General features: G+C 43.6%; 1 protein-coding gene across 2 annotated transcripts in view; it reads left to right on the forward strand.

The window, feature by feature from the left end:
• kcnab1a (potassium voltage-gated channel subfamily A regulatory beta subunit 1a) overlaps window positions 1–21259 on the forward strand; it is a 62991-nt gene that overhangs the window by 5947 nt on the left and 35785 nt on the right. The window contains exon 1 of one of the 2 annotated variants that reach the window (XM_040181952.2): window positions 13241–13964. The exons of the other annotated variant lie outside the window; for it this stretch is intronic. Within the exon in view, the coding sequence (XP_040037886.1) occupies window positions 13756–13964 (209 nt within the window). The 5' untranslated portion in view covers window positions 13241–13755. Of the gene's footprint in view, window positions 1–13240; window positions 13965–21259 lie in introns of those variants that run through there. 2 annotated transcript variants of the gene reach the window in all.

The raw sequence follows: 21259 nt of genomic DNA on the forward strand, positions 1-21259 counted from the left end.
TGATTGTGTCTGGATTAATGACACATGATTTTTCCCCAAATATGTCCAGTTAGGTTGAAAGATGTTGTGGACAAAAAAGTACTTTGAAAAAAGTCCAAACATGTTATGGCAAAAATATGTCATGGAAATAAAAGCCCAAAAATTATATTGGCTAAAAAAACCCCATCATGATGCAGTGATGCTTGTTTACACTTTCTGTACTTTTTGTGATTATAATGCCATGTTTTCATTTGGGCAGCTAAATGAATATTAAGCTGAAAAAAAGTATTATTTTTAACCATTAACCTGTAAATAAACCAAAAGCACAGTAAATCCCCTTTTAACCCAAATGGAAAATGCACTGTGTTGATTTCTTTTTTAAAACACAGACCGTATTAAAGCAGTAATCAATTTAATCAACCTAGTGAATAGATAAATTAATCAAATGCCCCTCATATTAATGGATACAGAGCAAGAAATCCTGGGTAAAGAAGAGGCAGTGTGTGGCGGGGCATTTGGTGCAACAGGGTGGGGGCAGAAAGTGCCATTATGAAGCACACGCCGTGTGTGTTGTGTGTGTGTGTGTGTGTGTGTGTGTGTGTGTGTGTGTGTGTGTGTGTGTGTGTGTGTGTGTGTGTGTGTGTGTGTGTGTGCGTGCGAACAGTCCATCTGATTGATACAGACTCTGTGAAAGTGAGACAGTGAGTTACAACGTCCACACAGTTGCTCTCCTCCTTTGTCACTCACTTTGTTCCTTTGTGCTGATTTTGCATCTTTGCATTGAGTGCATCGTAAACCACTTTAATGAGAGCCGTGGAAAATAATGGGCAAATTGAGTGCATTACCAATGATCCCATATCCTAACCTCTAAACTACTTTCTTCATCCTCACTATCTACTCCTGATACATGCTGATACATGCTGTTATTTTCCCAAGAAGACTGAATTCATTATAAAATGCAATGATAAATATCCCTTTTGCAGCAGAGAACTTACTTAATTTTTCATGGATGTGAAGAAAAATGCCCATCTGCTTAAACGGATCTGATGCATTTAAAAATCGACATGCTATATAGAGTACCAACAAATGTGCTCTCACACACTGTTTCAAGCATGCATGTGATTATTGTTCTCTCTAGAGATGGATCTTACTATGAATTATATATTATTACTGTCATTTAAATTAACTCCAACACTTGAATCAGATGGATTGATGTCTCACTTTATATTCTGGATAGTTTCTGTCTGTCTGTTTCTAATCGTGCTGTAACCAACAGAAACAGGAAAAGCACAAATGAGTAAAACTGCATTCAACTAGCGATTAACAGACCACACACACACACACACACACACACACACACACACACACACACACACACACACACAATCAGACATACACGCATGCAGATAAATGTGTCAATTGCTCATCCTTTATTCATCTTGGAAAACAAGTGAATATTTAACATGGGACTTGGTATCCTCTCTGAATACTTAATTGATCAGGTGGCTACAGTGTGTTTGTATGTGTGTGTGTGTGTGTGTGTGTGTGTGTGTGTGTATGCATCCAATTTGATCTCTAGCACTTTAAATGTTCATGATGTCAATTTGATTGGTAGGAAATTCGTTACGCTGCTTCGACTGTTTCAATTGGCAAAGCGTGCGTGTTTGTTGCAGTGGATTCACATTTATTTCAAGAATCAAGACTCTTTTTGGCTAATTACCTGCATTGGAACTTATTGGTGATTGGTTTTAGAGCCTTTTGTTATATTGTAGATGCTTTAAAATTATGTAAAGCCCTGTGGTGGTTTGGAAAGATAGGCTTCACATTCTAGGATCATGAGAAAACAAGTATTTAGTACCTGTTACGTCATAATCAATTACTTTGGAAATGGCTAAAGTAATCACATCACTTTGTTTTAAAAAGATCCAAAAATCCCTTTAAGCGGGGGTTTATTTAAATTTACAGCAATATACCCTTGGGATCCTAAGGATTATTTCACCTTTAGAATAATTATAATTGATTTTAAAAGATTTACCTATTAAATATCGTTAAATATCAAGTTTTCATCAAGTTTCGTCAAATGGGAGAAAACAGTGCCCTGTTGAGTCAGTGTGGTGAAGGATGGTATTGCACTCGTTCATATTTGGCACGCATATGGTCAGTTGAGAATAAGAATACTCAAAGAGAAATGCTTAGTTTAAGTGCTGCTTAATCAATGTTTTTGTGCGATCCTTTTGTGAGCGGCCTGTCGCTGCCGCTCCCGCATTTCTTCAAATGTCACGTATCATTGACCAGTTCATTCCCTTGAGTACAACCCTCATCTACTGTATATACCCAAATTTGGGATGGCAGTTTTGGTCCCCATTACTACTATTATGCAACAAAAGGCACCCACGAAAACACACATCACCACCTCATTAGTCGAGCAATCAGCGACATTATTATTGAAGAAATGAAGGGCTATTGCATGCATATCTGTAACCCTCAGTCCGTCTCCGCGCACTCTGCATGCTCTATGCTTTACACATGGTCACAGCTTTAGGGAAAAATAATATCAATATGTCCCCCTGTTGTTGCTGAGAAATGCATACAACGCTGCAAGCTGTGAAAGTAAAGAACGTCTTCCAATAAGCGTCGGTGACCCACCTGTCTGTGTCTTTGTTTGGCCCCCGTCTCTCTCCGCTCTGGTCTTTAAGTATCGCTGACTCCCTCATCCCCTCTGCTGGTATGTGTCCATTATTGATGAGAGCTGATAAGCGGTTATTTAAGAGGCACGGCTGTCCTTGGGCCTCCCTGGGGTTGCCTGAGGACACGCTCTCCCACACCGCTTCAAGTAAATGAGAAAAGGAACCCTACGCTCTTAAAAGTGAACACACTCATGCATTTTTTTTTTAAACTTTAAATCTATTAGCTGATGTGCAAGTTGACTCTGTGGCCTCGGGGCACAAAATACCGCAGCTCATGACGCTAGACGGCGTGTGCGTGGTTTGTGCACATATTCATGCAACCCTGTGACTGTTTGAGACAGGATGTGGAATGCTGTCGGCTCACACACAGTTCACCTTTCAAGATAAGAGCAGCAGTTAGAAAACCTCATTTGCACTGATGATGCACATAAGGGGCGATAGCGCGGGGTGTGTCAAGGACCCTGAGGGAGGGAAGAAGAGACCCTTTCCCGACGTGTTTATGCTGCGTGCGGGTGGCGGAGTGAGTCAGTGTGCGTTATTCACAGAGAGGAGATGCAAGATAAGGTGCTTGGGTGATGCAAAGAAAGATCTAAAGAGAGAGCCCCATAGATGCCCCGTCACGTGTTCGATAGTGCCGGTTGGTGGTTTCATCACCAGGGGGAGCCGTGGAGCTGCTGTCGCAGTGAAGGGATGCTGGTGCGTCTCTTTTTGTGTGTGTGAGTGTGTGCGAGAGAGAAATGACACTGGATTGAACAGCAGTGAGTGTCAGCAGAAACTTCCACATTTAACAATGTTTGACTTCCACACAAAGACAAAACTACAGCACCATTGATGTTGATGTTTTGTTGATTTAAAGTTTTATATTTTTACGGCTCAAGTTCATCAAAAAATAAAAGCCTGCTTTTGGGGGCAGTGAATCCGAGCAGCTATAATCAATCGCTCAAGAGAGCCAAGAGATCCTCTGCCAGGAGAAATGTCTGACCAAAGGTAAATACTGAGTGCTTCAGGAGCTGCTGCAGTGCTCGAGCAACGGAGGGAATCCGTAATGCCGCCGACTGTGGATCGTAGACAGGTTGCAGTAGGACCTTTGATAAACACTTCCCTCTCATTTTCCCTCTCCTTCTCTAATATCTATTCCCCTCCAGGATCATTTTCTTCCTGCTCTTTCATCCCCACATTTGATTCCTCACCAACGTTCAATCTTCCTCCCCTCGGTCCTGTCATTAGTGGTATCCCTCCATCTACGCTTGTGCACAGTCATGCTCAGAATGGACACTCGCTTTTAGGGTGACCATATATCTCTGCTTTACAGCACTAAGCTGATACACTGACGCAGGCAAAGTTTATGCTTCCTTGGATCAGCACTTTCTGTGCGTGTGTGTGTTGGTGTATGTGTCTTCAGATTGGTATAGAAAAGAGTGGAGCTTGAATGTTCGCCAGTGTGTGTGTGTGTGTGTGTGTGCGGTGCTATCTTTTGCAAGGAGGTAACATACTGTGATCTCCTCCAAGGCCTATTAGGGGAGAAGAGGTGAGGGGACGCAGAGCGGGATATGAGAGGTTTCCATCATAATGGCAATTAAAGGGTGTAGTATAGATCTAACACAGACACACACACACACACACACACACACACACACACACACACACATGCACACGGTACTGCAGTATTTGTCACTGTTTAAACACTGCCGCCACACCAACACGTGCACAATACTCTGAGCATTGTGTGCAAATACTGGCCGAGCAGCTTCATAAATCCAAATCCATACCTGAGCAGTTAAGGGCTTTAGAGGCTTCAGTGCAGCAATGCAGTGAAGACGCAGCGACTTGTGACCAAGGGACTGCGGTCTTCTGTTTCAATGTATCATTTCATGAGTACTTACACAATGTCAAATGTCAAAAGACTAGTTCTGCAAAGAATATTGCACAAATAAGACCTGTATTTTTATGGACCTGCACAGACTCGCATACCTTTGGAACATTTTAGATCAGGGGTCTCAAACTCAAATCAGCTGCGGGCCAGATGCAGCCCACTTCAACCGAACGCGGGCCAGACTAGCGTCCGAACGGCATGGTCGACAATAACACAACTTAACACTCACTTTCAAAAGCAGTCATTGAACCCCACCCTGGGGGATCGGTCCGAATGAGACTACAACACTAGTCCTCCTTTAACTCAGCGGGGGAGACCTAAGGTCATGTGACCGTGGAATTCCTTTATAGCCAAACGTGAAGTTACGTGAATCGAAGCTGCGTAGTAATGGACGGAGACGCTCGTCGGTGACGTCAGATGCTTCATGTGTTGTTAGTGTGAGTCGTAAAGGAAAACTTTATTAAACGAGCGATGCTAACGGTTAGTCACATGATCACCTGCGCGAAAGAGGACAGGAAACTGAATTTCACCCTACTGCTCTCTGCACCTCGGCCGACACACACGACCCGCCCCCCATGTCAGTCACATGCATGCCACGTTCACTGGACAAGCACACAGTAGGAAACCAGAACATCATAACATGTCCCACACAGCAGCTGACAGTGGGGTTACAGTATAAAACTTGCGGGCCGCACTAACATTACACTTTCATATTAAGGATGGGGCCACAAAATATCGTCCCGAGGGCCGCAATTGGCCCGCGGGCCGCGAGTTTGAGACCCCTGTTTTAGATAGACCACTCAAATGCCTTTTGATTTTAAGTTACTTTCACTTTTCACTTTGATCCCAAGACAGTCGACAGGGGGGGGGGACAGTCATTTTCAAGCGGGCGCAGCTGCCTGGAGTGACGCCAGGGTCGAAAAGATCTAATGCATGGGTGTCCACACTTTTTCGGCTCGCGAGGTACTTTTTACTCAACTTTTCCATTCAACTAATGATGACCCCTCCCTCCTGCATACCGGGAGCGCAAAACGAATTGAGCCTCTGACGTACATTTTTTTTTTCCCAATGGAAGGCGATCTACCGGCACTGCGTTGGTGGACGACCTGGTCCCCCTGGTTCAACGCATGCGCTCACTCACAGAGTGCGACCCCCCAGGGGACTTTTTAGCAATAGCAGCTACTTTTCTAGACATTTCTGTAGTTCTCACAATAGCAAAGTCATCCGGCGGGCCGCACTGGACCCCTCGGCGGGACGGATTTGGATGTCTCCATACTAATATGTACTTCTACCTAAAGGATCTAAAAAGTTCATCCACAGCGTGGAAGATAGCACCCCACACACCTCCGCTCCTCCGCATGATCACTGAAATGCTGTTACCTTGGGATCATCCGGCATCAATGCATCAAAACCTCTCTTTTTATTTTGCCTTTCGTGTAGTCAGTGAACAGAACGGTTGGTGTTTACAGTCACCCGCGTACCCGTTGTGACCCCACGTGTCCATGGCAACAGGGCGATATTTAATTCTATAGCGCCCGTTATCAACTCTGCTTCATATCCAGTCCTTGTCTTTCGTTGTCTTTGCGTCACACATTGTAGAACATCAACAAAAGCATCAATCCGCCAGCATAAGTCTGATGTTGTATAATTGTTACACCAAATGTAATTCATGGTTTTGTTGGATTGCTGCTAGATCGCCACCGAATTAACGATGCGCGAGGGACGTCAAACTGTTTCTGGACACAGTGAAAAGGAAGTTTGTGAAAGGTTAATAAATATGGAATTGATTAAATCTACCTTGTTTCATGACATTGGACTATTTTAACTTTAGGTCATTAATAAAAATCATTTGAACATCGAACTTTGCTTTTACACCAAATGAAAAAAGGTTTAATGAATTTTCTGCTGTGTCATGAACAAGTCGGGACCAAATCTCCACTCCCATCTCAAAAGTCACCATAAAAATACATAAATAAATCGATTTTGTCCACAAAGAGCAGCCGGACCAACGCGTGCATGAGCAGCCAAACCTCAATCAGAGATTTTGCAAAGGCAAGATAATATAAAAGAGAAAGTCCACGTTGACGAGACTGTATGAGGGCAGTTGCTCTTGTGATTTATTGATCTGACCTTGTGTGAAATAGCTCTTGCTACAATATATATACACGTTTTGGCCCATTTTCTAGACTCTTGTGATTTTCTTTATGTGTCTCTCTTCTTTGCTCTTTTTGTAAATAATTTCAAACCGTCTTTCTTGCGGTGCAGAAATTCCCTGTCAGCTGGCAGTATTGATGGGAAATCCCTTGTGTGTAGATCATTGCACGCTCGTGCTCACACAGGCACACACATAAATCAGAGCACACCATTTTCTCTTCCAATTTCTTCCTTGATCAACCTTTGTTCAAAACGCTTTAGCAAAATTGAATAATCGGGTGGATGTCGGAGACGATTGTCCTCGTTCTTATGTCCAACATTGGACGTCTTCCTAAGAGTTTGGACTTGAATCCTAATTTTAATTTCCCAATCCAGAGTCCTACAAGACTGTCTCACCTTGGTGATTAAGACACTTACTCAGAAGAGCCAAGTGGTTTGGCAGGACGGAAGAGCACTCCCTCATGTGACCACTTCACCTCCTCATTATCTCCAAGTGGTTTCATTTCTACACTTTTATGCTTTAAGTCACTTTGCCAATGAACATCCTCTAAAAAGTGGGACAATAGAGTCATTTTGCAGACAGGGTTGTCACTTAAATAAAGTTCTAAGATTACTGTACAAAGTGTAATTTCCGTTGTAAGAACGAGGGCATGCTTCCTGACTATATATTGTGCATGAATGTCATGTTAATCTATGTAACTGTAGGTTACTGGCTACTAATGTGTGTAATTTATCCCACCCTAGCAACCATAATTTTAGTCGTATTCAAAATAATGAACCTGCATGGGGACTACTGAAGAGGTGTAAAGTGCTTAATTAGTATGTGCTAATAAATGGTCCACTCATATCTGATTTCTTTAAAGTCAAATGTTGATGATGATATGAGAAAGTGAATACAATAGTTATTTTTTACCGACCCAGCCCGTAATCATCAAATAATCCGATCATGAAACTAAAGCAGAGGAAGATGCGCATCAGACCAGACAGGCGTTTGATATTTAATCCCATTAACAAAATGAGATGAAGCAATCTACTCTCTTCCTTGTCTCTTGAGTTCTTCGTCTCTCTTCCTCACGCAGACTTTAAATTGCTGATTCACGTAATTTGAGACCGTCATTATTATGGCTAACGCTTGAAAAGTTAGCATTCATTTTGCTGAGAATGAAGGTCAGGAAGCCCCTGGAGCCCATCTGGTGGTTGTGTTTGTACTTTTTGGGCCGAGGCTACTGAACACGATCACTGCGCTGACCTTTGCTTCGTGTGCGCGTCTACGTTTGTGCACGATGGCGACTCCCACAGCCCAATTTAAATGGTTACAAGAACACCTGAATACTTTGTGTTAATCAGTTGTTCTCGCCTCTCATTACATCGATTTCTGCGAAATAACTCAAGTTTCGGATTTCTCCTTTCCGACACACCTCATGTACATTCAGTAGAGCACATTCACAAACTCTTTTCCCCTGTAACCCCCCTGTGTGTGTGTGTTTGTGTGTGTGTGTGTGTGTGTGTGTGTGTGTGTAACCAAAAGGAACAGGTCTGTAACATAAAGGTCATGAAAAGAATTTAAAAAACACAATCATGCTTAAGTGGGTTTCGAGTTTGCATGAGTGCTGCTGGCTTTTCTCCCGCTGTATTTGCACTGTTAAGGTGCTTGATAGGTAGACAAACATATACAACCATCTGGCATTTTCTTTCTGGCCTGGTGTTACTTTATTGCTGCTTTTTTCCCCACATTCAACGCCTCCATACGGTTACCATAGCAATGCCATCACGTAGATGACGGTTTTCTCTCCTTGTTACCGCTCTTCACTATCAAGTGTCCCTATCTGGAGACTCTCCAGCAGCCAGCCAGGCCGCTCTCTGCAACAAATAACTAATTGTGGTGCAGGTAGTGTAGGAGTACGTGCTTATTAAGTGGTGGAAGTTTGAGAGCAACCGTATCATGTTATTAATTTAGGCAGAATACACGAGTGCCTTGCAACACATTGATAATAACATCAGAGAGCCTGAACGGACGCAGCGTGACTTGAGCCGCACTGGGGTGGGGGTTCAGTGACTTGCTCGCAGGCTGTTTGTGTGAGGCTGTTTTTTTGTGCTTGCAAAAACATTTCATTCTGGAGATGTGAGGATGTGAGGATGTTCATACGGCCCTTTTGTGTTGGGATAAAATAATACGTATTTGAAAATATGTTAAAATGCATGTTTTAAAGATTAAGTAAATGTGCAGCATCTTCCACCGACATCAAATATCATTATGCAAAGCCGAGTGATGGAACTTTGCAGAGAAATGTTCCGCTATTCACTTCCTACTACTACTACTTCCTTTATAAAGGAAGTAGGTTTTATGACAAGATGGCCAAAGACAATAATGAAGTCTATTGAGTATTTTTATGTTGATCAAAGACACTCAAGTCCTCCTCCTGAACTCAAGTTCTTGATGTATTTCCACCGCTGCCTTGCGGTGGACCAGTAAAGGGAATAGATGATTAAAGATTTTTTAACAAAAAAAGAAGAATTAAGCTAGATAAAACTCAACTATAAGGCTCAGAAGACATAAAATCACATTACAATTGATCTGCTTCTCCAGAAAACCAGCTCTTAGCTCTGCCACGGTGGGGAGATGCAGGGGGGGATTGTCATTCCAGACGTTGTCTGTCCGTGGGCCTTTATTGACATGAGGATGACCTTGGGGTCAAGATACATCACTGTAAAACTCTTATGGCTGTGCTGTTACTACAGAGGATGCCCTGCTAATATTATATAACTGCACTGGAAACACATGACATGACATTACAAGTCATTTAGCTGACGCTTTCATCCAGAGCGACTTACATTACATTTTTAACCCATGGCTTCTTACATTTTGGCCTGGGGAGCAATTAGGGGTTAGATGTCTTGCTCAGGGATACTTCGACATGGGACATGGAGCAGCCGGGGCTCGAACCGTCAACCTTGCTGTTCCCAGCGCACCCTCTCTACTCCATGCTCCAAATAAAAGCCGGCTGCATTCCCAGTGCAACACATACGCTCTCCCTAAGATGATTTCACGCCTCAATAACTGTAATTTTGCTACATGCTGATGTTTGTAGTGTAAATTTGCCACAATCAGCACAAAGATATTTTCAATGAGTTCTGCAGGATCATTTAAATGTAATCATAATAATTGCACAAGATATGAGGAGGCAGCATGGTGTCTCAGCTTGAAATATGTAGTAGAATAATATACACAATGTATTTTACTGTATATGATAGAAACATAGACACGACCTCTAACATGCTGACTGTTGTACTTGACTCAGCCTGGAGCTTCGCTGGAGGCGACAGCGTTGCTTCTGCATCATGATGTCACCATTGGACAACCAACCACTGACTGCAGTGACCGGGCGGAATAGAAATGCTGCTTTTCTTGGTCTTAGTGGAAAAGGACTAATGAAGCTCTTTGACCCGCGGCCTCGTTCGCGGCCGCTTGGACCGGGAATCATTTTATGATTATGTGACTGTGTGCGCGCCGGATGTCTCTGCAATGTCACGAGCCACATGAAATACAGACTTAAGAAGCTAAGTATATTTTGTGTTAGTGTGTGTGTTACTTTATGACATACGTTGTTTTTGGAGAAATCACATTTATTTAAGTGGTTCAAGCGGGATTTTGAAGGCAGACTTCACACCTAACTGGACACAGTTTTAGTCGTTTAATTTGTAGGATTTGTTGCCTTATTCATTAAATACACTTGATTCATGTGAAACTCAACATTCACCTCCTCACTAGAGGCTCTCTTTTCCGACTTATTGTTTTCTGCAAATGTTATGGAAAAACATTGCACCCAACCTACTTTTAACACCTGGAGAATATATATATATATATACCTCTGCCTTTTCAACTGATGAAAAAATAGATTGTCACCCTAGTAAAGGTCCTGTTCTCCTGCTTTTCTCCCTGTGTTGAGTCTTTGTAGTCTACTTTGTTGTACAGATGTGTTAATAAGTAATATGAGGACACAAACAACCCCCCCCATCCCCTCCCACACACAGCTGCCACAAATGGTTAAGTCCACGACAGAGATCCAGTCATCCTGATGCTGTCCTGTCAGTTAACGCCCTCGGACGGAGCCTCAGACAAGGGCAGCACAATGTAGCATGCAGGGAAGCATCAGACTTCATCTCAACGTGACCAACACAATGTTAATCACTGTGACAGAGGTCGCCAATGTAGCCAGCTTTTAAATTTGCCACGACGTGTCACAACGTCAAACGCGGTTACAGCTGGTTTGCATGAAATAAAACCCGTTTGAGCTCGCACACCAGATCAGAACCGCAAAAATCCAACTCTGCTCTGTACCCTTCAACACGTTTCCGCCTGCACTATGAACGCTATTTGTGTCATAGAAATGATGGTCCAGTCAGTGTCAGGTCAGGCCGGGGTGACCACGGGTCCATCACTGCGCACAAACGCACACGCACACACATACACACACACACACAGATAGTGTTGGGCATCTCAAGGGGATTTTGATATGTAGTGTGTTGACTTTTGCTGACAAAGCAATTCATACATACTCATTAGCCAGAATGAAAAAGAGCAAACGCACACATACTGACACACACAGACACACACACACATTAACACACAGGTGCAAAAGTAGGACACAGTTGCTGCCCTACACTCACTTGTGAGGATGTCATCACTTCTTGTGAGGCAGCTGGGACAACAAAAGCAAAATAAAGATGATAGCCTTTATTAAAACATGAACTATTTTATTGATTTCTGCTGGAATCGATCGTTTTTTGTTGGGCAACAGAGGAAATCATGCGTGGTTCTTCAAATCATTTACAGTAACCCGTGCAGTACGAGTTCATACGTGTGTTCATGCTTGTGAATGTTTAGTGCATAGATGTTTAATGCTGTTATACGCAGCATTTGGACGTGTTTCACCCGTAATTCCATCGTGTTAATTAGGTTAGAGGAGGGATTCGTAGTTTAGAAATACAATATAAGTCATCTTGACTTCAAAGACACAGTTCATGATCTTCGTTTCAGGATAGATAAAAATAACCCTCATACAGACGTGTTATAAGAGATGTTCTTAAAAAGTGTTTACAGTAACACTCTCTCAGTTCATCCAGTGACTTTAGTGTTTTGATGCTGATGGATGGAGGCAGATGTGTTGCAAACACTCCGGGACAGAAGCACACTCTGCAACCACAGCAACCTTTTTGCACTCAGCACTTTCGTGCTCCTCATTAGAGGAAAGAGGCTTTACGCCGGCTCCAATTCCATATGGTCGGGAGTCTGCCGTTCCCTCGAGGAGTGGGAAGCCATCGATCCGGACGGAGCTGCCGAAGAGCGGCTTTGCTATTGTTTCTGATTGATCCGAGGCCTCTTACGTCTCTCAATGAGGTGGGAAAGGTTGAACAGGGGGTCACGGGGGTGATGCGAACAGCTCGTTCATTAGGGACATGTATAAAACAACATGGCGTCTCTTCCGATGACACAGTACACATTCATTTGAACACTACATCACATTCCCGCTCTTCAGAGGAAAGTTTTTATTTCATTTTTGGAAGATGTCGTCTGAGGAAAGATGTGTGGTTTGAAGATGATTGCACAATGAGCCTTTGGGCTGTTGAAAACAAATCAATGAGCAGTTTAAAACAATGGCCCATTCCAAGTTCCTATAATAAAATATAATGAATTACCTCAACGGGCAGTTTGGCCCCTGGTTAATTCACTTTACCCCAAATGACTTTCATTGAGCGACTCCTGTTTTAGACGAGGTCAGGAGCTCCAGTAATGGGTTCAGTAGCACGTGTGTATTTATCGCGTCAGGTTTATCGACGGCATGTGCGGGTTTCTTTTACCTGCGACACTTATTTCCCTCGCATTGATCACTGCGGCTGCGGCTAAACGGATGAAGCACCTCGCATGCTTCCAATGCCTTTTCAGACCTTAGAGTTGAGTTGGAAAGTTTGACAAGAATAGAACTGACCAAAGTAATCAATAGTGCTCAAATGGTCCAAAGGTATTGAAATGAACATTCTCAATAGTTACCAAGAATTGTATCATGTTCATTGTCTTCTGTGTTAAACACTTGTATATACAAGCCCTGCACTGCTGGCATTCACACCACGTGTGCTCATCCACATGTGTGCACACATGTAGACTGTGGAGGGACACGGCAGCAACATGCTCTGTTTACATCCGTTTGACACCCCATGTAGAATTACTAGAAAGCACAACACACACACACACACACACACACACACACACACACACACATACACACACACACACACACACACACACACACACACACACACACACACACACACACACACACACACACACACAGAGTCATCCATAGACACTTGGATGTCTTGGAAAATGGTGAATCTGCGGTATAAGAACACTGCATGGAAGTTCTGAGTGTGAAGAGGAGAGATGAAGAGCGGGGAGGGATGGACCAGGACCTGAGAGTGACTCCCCCTCGTTGTTTCCTCCTTCCTCTCCGCCCTGTCTCCTTCTCCCCTCCCTGCCCCCCACCACACCCTCTCCCCCCCCCCTCGCGATGCAACCCGGGCTGCATCGCTTTCTCTCTCGCTGTCTGCCGTCCCTGCGCACTCTCCCCAGCTGCTCTGATGGTCAGAATCCCCCCAGAGCTCAGGAGCAGGGAAAGACCCCCGGGAGAAGACATCTGGGATCCCTCAAGAACTCAGGAGTCGTTTGTTCTTCGCGAGCTTTTGATGCTTGATCCGCTGCGCCGCCTCTCTTCTTCAGGGAAAGACTTTAAATGAAAGACTTGATGTGAGAGAAAGAAGAAGGAGGAGAAAAAGAGCGTGATGCAAAAGTGATGCAAATGGAGTCACGTCGTTTGGAATTGAGCAACTGAGGACTTAATCTCTCTCCACGAAAAGAGGTGCGTAAGACGCGTGTGACCGTGACTTTGGGGTCCCGCCGGACGAGGACGCTGAAATCCAGACATCTGCAAACCCCGCAGGCGTCACCTGTCGGGTCTCCGTGTCCGCTCGCTGTCTCTGTGTCCCATCCGTCCCTGAAGCTCAGCCATGCAGGTGTCCATCGCCTGCACGGACCACAACCTGAAGAGGGGCAATGGGGACCACAGCAAGCAGAGCGCCAGCAGCCCCAACGTGGTGAACCAAGCGCGCGCCAAGTTCCGCACCGTGGCCATCATCGCGCGCAGCTTCGGCTCCTTCGCTCCACGGCACATCTCCCTGAAGGAGTCCACGGGGAAACACACGGGCATGAAGTACAGGTGTGCGTGTGTGTCTGCGTGCGTTTGTCACAGTTTTGTTGGTGCACTTTTCTCCTCCACACGTTTGTGCGCGCTGCCATGCAGCTCACATTTCTTCTCTTGTCCACTCCATCTGAGCTGCTGTGCGTGGTCATTACGATTTAATAATGCCGCTTAATATTTAATAAGAACACTCTTATCATTTTGAATGCTGCTTAGTTTCTTTTATGCCTTTCAGAATTGAAAAAAAAGATGGTTTAAAAAGTACCCCCCCCCCCCCTTTATTGACCTGGCAATAATTATTGTTAATAAACTTTTAGTGGACTTCTAATCATAATAACAAAATGTTATCAGAGGTATTTATTTCATTGGTATCTTAACACTGATGTATTCAAGATACTAACTTACGTTGGCACCAGAGAAACAAAGAATATTTTTTTTGAATGAGAAAACGGTGTTCAAATCCCTTTAATAACTCTCTGCATGACTGAAAGCCACAGAAATCCTACCATAAAATCTGCTCTCGAGTGCCTCTCGTCCCCGTCATATTGTGGCATCTCATAACGCCACTCATGCCAGCACCATCTGAAGCACCTTCTGCCGGGCCTGGTGTGCTTTCAGCACGCTTGAGCTGCGCGGTTCAAAGACTCACTTGATATGTCACCAACAACCTGCCGGAATAAACGCTGTCTGCTGCCTATAACGACTATTCCCACAGCTCTGTCCTGTGAGTCATCACGTCTCCCTTCCTTCTTTCTCCTCACACTTGTCTATGCTTTCTAGGGCTGGGCGGTATACCGGTACGAACGGTGTTACGCCATAACAACCGACGTTGCTCAGAATTTATTTTTACACGTCATCACAGAGCGCCCAGCGGTCGCAGCTACTTGTCTTACGCGTGTTGAGATTGAGTCATGGTTATAACTTTGTAGCGACAATGAATAACCCACAACAAACACTCTTTAACAGGGTAAAACACCACGGCACGTTTTGTAGCACTAATAATTGTACATTTATAAAAATTACACTGTTGAACTGCATGCTGGGTACAGCTCACAATAAGAAGTAACCCTGTTGCTACATGAAAACACGGAAAAGAGCGATACAGGAGGAACAACGAGAGATGCACCAACACAATTGTGTCCAATAGAGGTGTGTCTGTTTGGAGGGTTTTTGGTTTTGGAAAATCTGACGTAAGTTAGATCAGAAAACAATTTATTGCAAAGTTGCTGCTGGTATTGCCTCTGGTGGCAACACTAGCAGCCACAAAAAGCTAACACGCTAACGAGCTAACATGCCAGCGAGCTAACTCGCCGGCCAGTTGCGAGCGAGTTGGCCAGCAAACAACTGGTTGGGTAGCCAGCGGTCCTTTTCGGGGTCAATGAATTTATGTGTTTACTTGAAAAAGCAATACGGTGATATACCGGGATACCGTCAGAATCTTTCTAAATACCGTGATGTATCGGGATACCGTCAGAATCTTTCTAAATACCGTGATATACCGGGATACCGTTAGAATCTTTCTAAATACCGTGATATACCGGGATACCGTCAGAATCTTTCTAAATACCGTGATATACCGGGATACCGTTAGAATCTTTCTAAATACCGTGATATACCAGGATACCGTCAGAGTCTTTGTAAATACCGTGATATACCGGGATACCGTCAGAATCTTTCTAAATACCGTGATATACCGGGATACCGTTAGAATCTTTCTAAATACCGTGATATACCAGGATACCGTCAGAGTCTTTGTAAATACCGTGATATACCGGGATACCGTCAGAGTCTTTCTAAATACCGTGATATACCGGGATACCGTTAGAATCTTTCTAAATACCGTGATCTACCGGGATACCGTTAGAATCTTTCTAAATACCGTGATCTACCGGGATACCGTTAGAATCTTTCTAAATACCGTGATCTACCGGGATACCGTTAGAATCTTTCTAAATACCGTGATCTACCGGGATACCGTCAGAGTCTTTGTAAATACCGTGATGTACCAGGATACTGGCAGAATCTTTCTAAATACCGTGATGTACCGGGATACCGTCAGAATCTTTCTAAATACCGTGATATACCGGGATACCGTTAGAATCTTTCTAAATACCGTGATATACCGGGATACCGTCAGAATCTTTCTAAATACCGTGATATACCGGGATACCGTTAGAATCTTTCTAAATACCGTGATATACCGGGATACCGTTAGAATCTTTCTAAATACCGTGATATACCGGGATACCGTCAGAATCTTTCTAAATACCGTGATATACCGGGATACCGTTAGAATCTTTCTAAATACCGTGATATACCGGGATACCGTTAGAATCTTTCTAAATACCGTGATATACCAGGATACCGTCAGAGTCTTTGTAAATACCGTGATATACCGGGATACCGTCAGAATCTTTCTAAATACCGTGATATACCGGGATACCGTTAGAATCTTTCTAAATACCGTGATATACCAGGATACCGTCAGAGTCTTTGTAAATACCGTGATATACCGGGATACCGTCAGAGTCTTTCTAAATACCGTGATATACCGGGATACCGTTAGAATCTTTCTAAATACCGTGATCTACCGGGATACCGTTAGAATCTTTCTAAATACCGTGATCTACCGGGATACCGTTAGAATCTTTCTAAATACCGTGATCTACCGGGATACCGTTAGAATCTTTCTAAATACCGTGATCTACCGGGATACCGTCAGAGTCTTTGTAAATACCGTGATGTACCAGGATACTGGCAGAATCTTTCTAAATACCGTGATGTACCGGGATACCGTCAGAATCTTTCTAAATACCGTGATATACCGGGATACCGTCAGTATCTTTCTAAATACGGTGATATACCGGGATACCGCCAGAATCGTTCTAAATACCGTGATAAACCGGGATACCGTCAGAATCTTTGTAAATACCGTGATGTACCAGGATACTAGCAGAATCTTTCTAAATACGGTGATATACCGGGATACCGTCAGTATCTTTCTAAATACGGTGATATACCGGGATACCGTCAGAATCTTTCTAAATACCGTCATGTACCAGGATACCGTCAGAATCTTTCTAAATACCGTGATGTACCGGGATACCGTCAGAATCTTTCTAAATACCGTCATGTACCGGGATACCGTCAGAATCTTTCTAAATACCGTCATGTACCAGGATACCGTCAGAATCTTTCTAAATACCGTCATGTACCGGGATACCGTCAGAATCTTTCTAAATACCGTGATATGCCGGGATACCGTCAGAATCTTTCTAAATATCGTGATGTACCAGGATACCGTCAGAATCTTTCTAAATACCGTGATATGGATTTTTGGCCATTCCGCCCAGCCCTAACACAGTCTCTCATACACACATACTTAAATTCGAAGGCTTTGAACAGAACTGTTCTGCTCCGCTCCCACACGCCTAAACACTTTTCTATCGTCCAGAACCTCTCTTCCTCTGCCCCCGTCCACGGTTGGGTGAGACAGGTCTGCAGCGTGGGCAGAGTGTCTGAGTCGGATTTGACCTCAGCGGTGCTTTTGCTCAGCGGATTTCTGTGTTTGACTCCCATGGCTTCGGGCTGTGAGTCTTTCGGATAGAATATGGTGCCATTACTTTCTTTTCATGCTCTGTTGGTCACTGTGAAATGAAATTAGTGTGTTGTGTGTAGTGAAGAGATAGTGACAGATAATACATTTTAGGGTTGTTTTAGGACTAACATTTGTAGCTGATGCCACAGGAAAGTTCTGTGGACTGCTGTGATAAAAAGAGAATGCTTGGTAAAAGTATACTTGTTCTTTATGTTGTGATGTTTTATAAAATTTCTTCTTCAAAAGGACTTCCACAACACTGTTCAGCAGCAAACTGGAAGTCCTGGACTCACTTTTAATACGGGGATCACGTCACATATGCTGTATTAGTCTAGACTATATGTAATCTAAGTGGGCTGAGACGCAGCTTGACCAGTAAGGAGAGCTTGGAAACGGGTCAGCGGCGTGCAGGCCGTGGCTCCGTGCCACGTCGCGCCGCGTTGGAAACAACAGTCCAGAAGGGGAGAGGGGCAGGAAGCCGTAGCACCTGGAGAGAACCCACGCAGAGACACGTGAAGAACTCCATGGAAAGGTTCCAAATCCAGGACCTTCTTGCTGTGAGGCGACACCACACCGCCAGAGCAGCTCATGGCAGGTGACTTTGAGCTGGAATCAGATGTTCCTTCTAACAAACAAAGAACTTAGCTCTGCAGAGGTAGAAGAATCCCAAAAGACCCTTGCCCTTGCATTGACTTTCTCATAACGTAGAGACATGCTTGCAATGACTGGTGGCAGACACTCGATTTGTATCTTTATACCTGCATGGCATGCCGATGTTGTCTGAAGCGATCGACTGAGGTGTCAGCCCCCCTGGGAGGAATTGATCAGGTTTTATGAAGAGAACCGAAAGGCATATGAGAGATCCTGTAATGGCTCCCGATAGGGTTTATTGAGCAGCGCTGACACTGCCACAATACTACAGCGGCGTCAGACACAGCTCACAGACTCTTAGGTCTGCCGTGGAAGGTAATAGCTAAGGATACATACATTTAACATCCTGGAAACGAGCAATATGTGGTGAGGACTAAGAGGGTTAGTGTGCTGGACTGATCCCATGCAAACTCACGTCACGTTGCAGCCGAGGGTCATGATGTTGCTGAGGTTCATGTTCGGGAAGTTCGGCCTGCCAGAATATTTGCTACTGGCAACGTGTCCGGTCAATAACTTCTCATGCAAGTACATTCAAACACTGAGGGCGTGTTTTTTTCGTGTGATTAATTTTTTTTTCATTGTTTTCTTCCTTCATATTTCCACACATGACCTGAATATTACGTGGCAAAAAAGCCACATGAACTCAGTGGAACATAGTGGATTTTTCAATTTCCTTGACAAAGGCTGCTCAGAACCTTTTTATTTGTAGTTTTCACAATAAGAGCGTGGACATATAATATATTGCATTTATGTATATATTTATTCGTCACACCCGCGATGTGTTAATGCCTACTCATATGATTGTGAGCTGAAATGCACCGGAATATCAGGCAGTGATAAGGAATGCTTCAATACACATTCACATTCTGATATATGTCATTTTTGGGAAGGGCTCATTGACAGTGATGCTGTTTGTGTAATATAATATACTGTTGCCACTGATCTTTTTTATTTTTGTATCCATCTTTACATTTTCTGAATCGAGTTGAACCCAACAACGTTGATTTGAATCCACTTCTTGAAAAAAGGAATTAAAGGGTGTGAGCGTGGTTGTTATCATATGAAACCACACACACACACACACACACACGCGCAGACGCACATGCACTCCTCTACCCAGCTTCCTCTAAAGGATGTCTTGTCACTGAGGGCTATCTGTCAGTTTGTCATTAAAAGTTCAGCAGCAGAGCAACGGTGGTGAAAATTGCCTCTGACAATAAATGAGGCCGGGCTACAGTTTCTGCTCACAGCTCTAGAAATAATGAGAGGTAAGATGTAGGGAGAAGACAGGTGTGGATGAAAAGAGATGGAGAAAGATAGTGAGAGACGATACCTGCTCGTGTGTGTGTGTGTGTGTGTGTGTGTGTGTGTGTGTGTGTGTGTGTCTGCGCGCTAATCACACAGCGCTGCATTGTCTCCTTCCTTCTTTTGGACGGACATTACGGGATGAGACAGACAGTCTCTGCCTCTTCTCGTCCATCGCTCACTCTGTCGGTGTCTTTTTGTTGCAGGAGGTGAACTCAGGTTTGTGCTCACCATCTGCTCCGTGTTGTCAGTGAAAGCGTGACGAGCGAGGACAGCTCTCCTCGTCAGTGTGTAGCTGTCTGTGTGCGCTTCGTCCACCACGCGACAGTCACATGAGGCCTCGTGTTTTTGACTTGTGAAACGTACCTTGTGTTTGTGAGGATAAATAGCTAAAGACCATTATGACAAAGGACTTTTAGACTTTAAAAAAAATGTGTAACTTTGGTATCGGTCTGAGTCTGAGATGATGCTCCTTAAGATGCTCCTCTCCTCTTTAACCTCCATGTTCAGTTTATGGTTTTTTACATTTTTAACTGCATCAGTATTCCCTCATAGACTGATGTTTACTGGTGCCTCATGCCAGCTTGACTGAGCAGGAATCATTTAAATTTTAATAAGTTCTGACCACAGCAGAACAGCAGAGTGGTTTGTGCATGTGAGGAAGGGTCGGGGTGGTAAATGCATCGCTGTACATATTAATACGGCGCAAACATTCCGGATTACGGTGTATTTATGTACCCACTCTCTGCATATCCAGCATCACGGCTCAAAACAAAAGGTTTGTGGAATATCAAGTCTCCTGCCGTCACTCAAAAAGAATCATTACCAGACTTGGTAAAGAACATCTGCATCAGTCCGTCCGACAGGTGAAAGGAGATATATATTATCACATCATTACTTTATAGTCACAATATGATCATTCTGCGATGTTCCGATACACACAAATATTGTATATTGTATTTCTAACCTTTTTCAATGGCAAATCACACATTTTATCCACTGAGTTAAAGTTTCCCCTCTTTTCATCACATTTGGATTGTTTTTATTCCAGCAAAATCAGTCAAGCAGAGACTGACCAACACTCAATGTTTGTTCTGACCAATTTCCCGCCAAAAAAGAAAAGTCTATCTGACTGAATGTTTTTTACCAAAAGGTTTAATTTGCATTTGCATTAACAATAGTTGTATATGATAAAGGTAAAAAAAACCTCCTTGCAACTGTCTATATACTTCGACACATTTTACAGTCCTCTGAATAAAATGTGCCTACGCTTTCTTTATTCTACCTGTTTAGTATTTAAGAATTCCAGCACAGGTTTGTGAAGATGTAAAGTCCGTTTTAGGTTATTCAGTGCAGTTAAAACAGCTCCTCTGCCTTTTATCTTGTATTCAGAAGAACATCACATTCATTAAAGCCTCTCCGTATGGTTTCTTTTCAATACCAAATTATGTGTGAGCAGCAATTTACCAACTCATCTCCGGCTGAACCCACGTTGACAGAACACGGCTGATCTGCACAATAGTGAAACGTACCGTGCCTAAAGATGCACACACACACATTTCTCAGAGTGGGAATGTTTGGGTTAATATCTCACACACAATATTTTGCTTCATAACAGCTAACACCGCTGCTCCGTGTTTGGAGAGAAGCGAGTGTGGGGGGTTGGGAGGCATTTTAACGGCTTACAGCAGTCGAGGCCAGAGACCAGTGACTGTGAAACGCACAAAGCAGTGCACAAACAGCAAAAGCCAAATATAAA

The sequence above is a fragment of the Gasterosteus aculeatus genome, chromosome 1, assembly GCF_964276395.1.
Source record: "Gasterosteus aculeatus chromosome 1, fGasAcu3.hap1.1, whole genome shotgun sequence".
NCBI classification, from domain to species: domain Eukaryota; kingdom Metazoa; phylum Chordata; class Actinopteri; order Perciformes; family Gasterosteidae; genus Gasterosteus; species Gasterosteus aculeatus.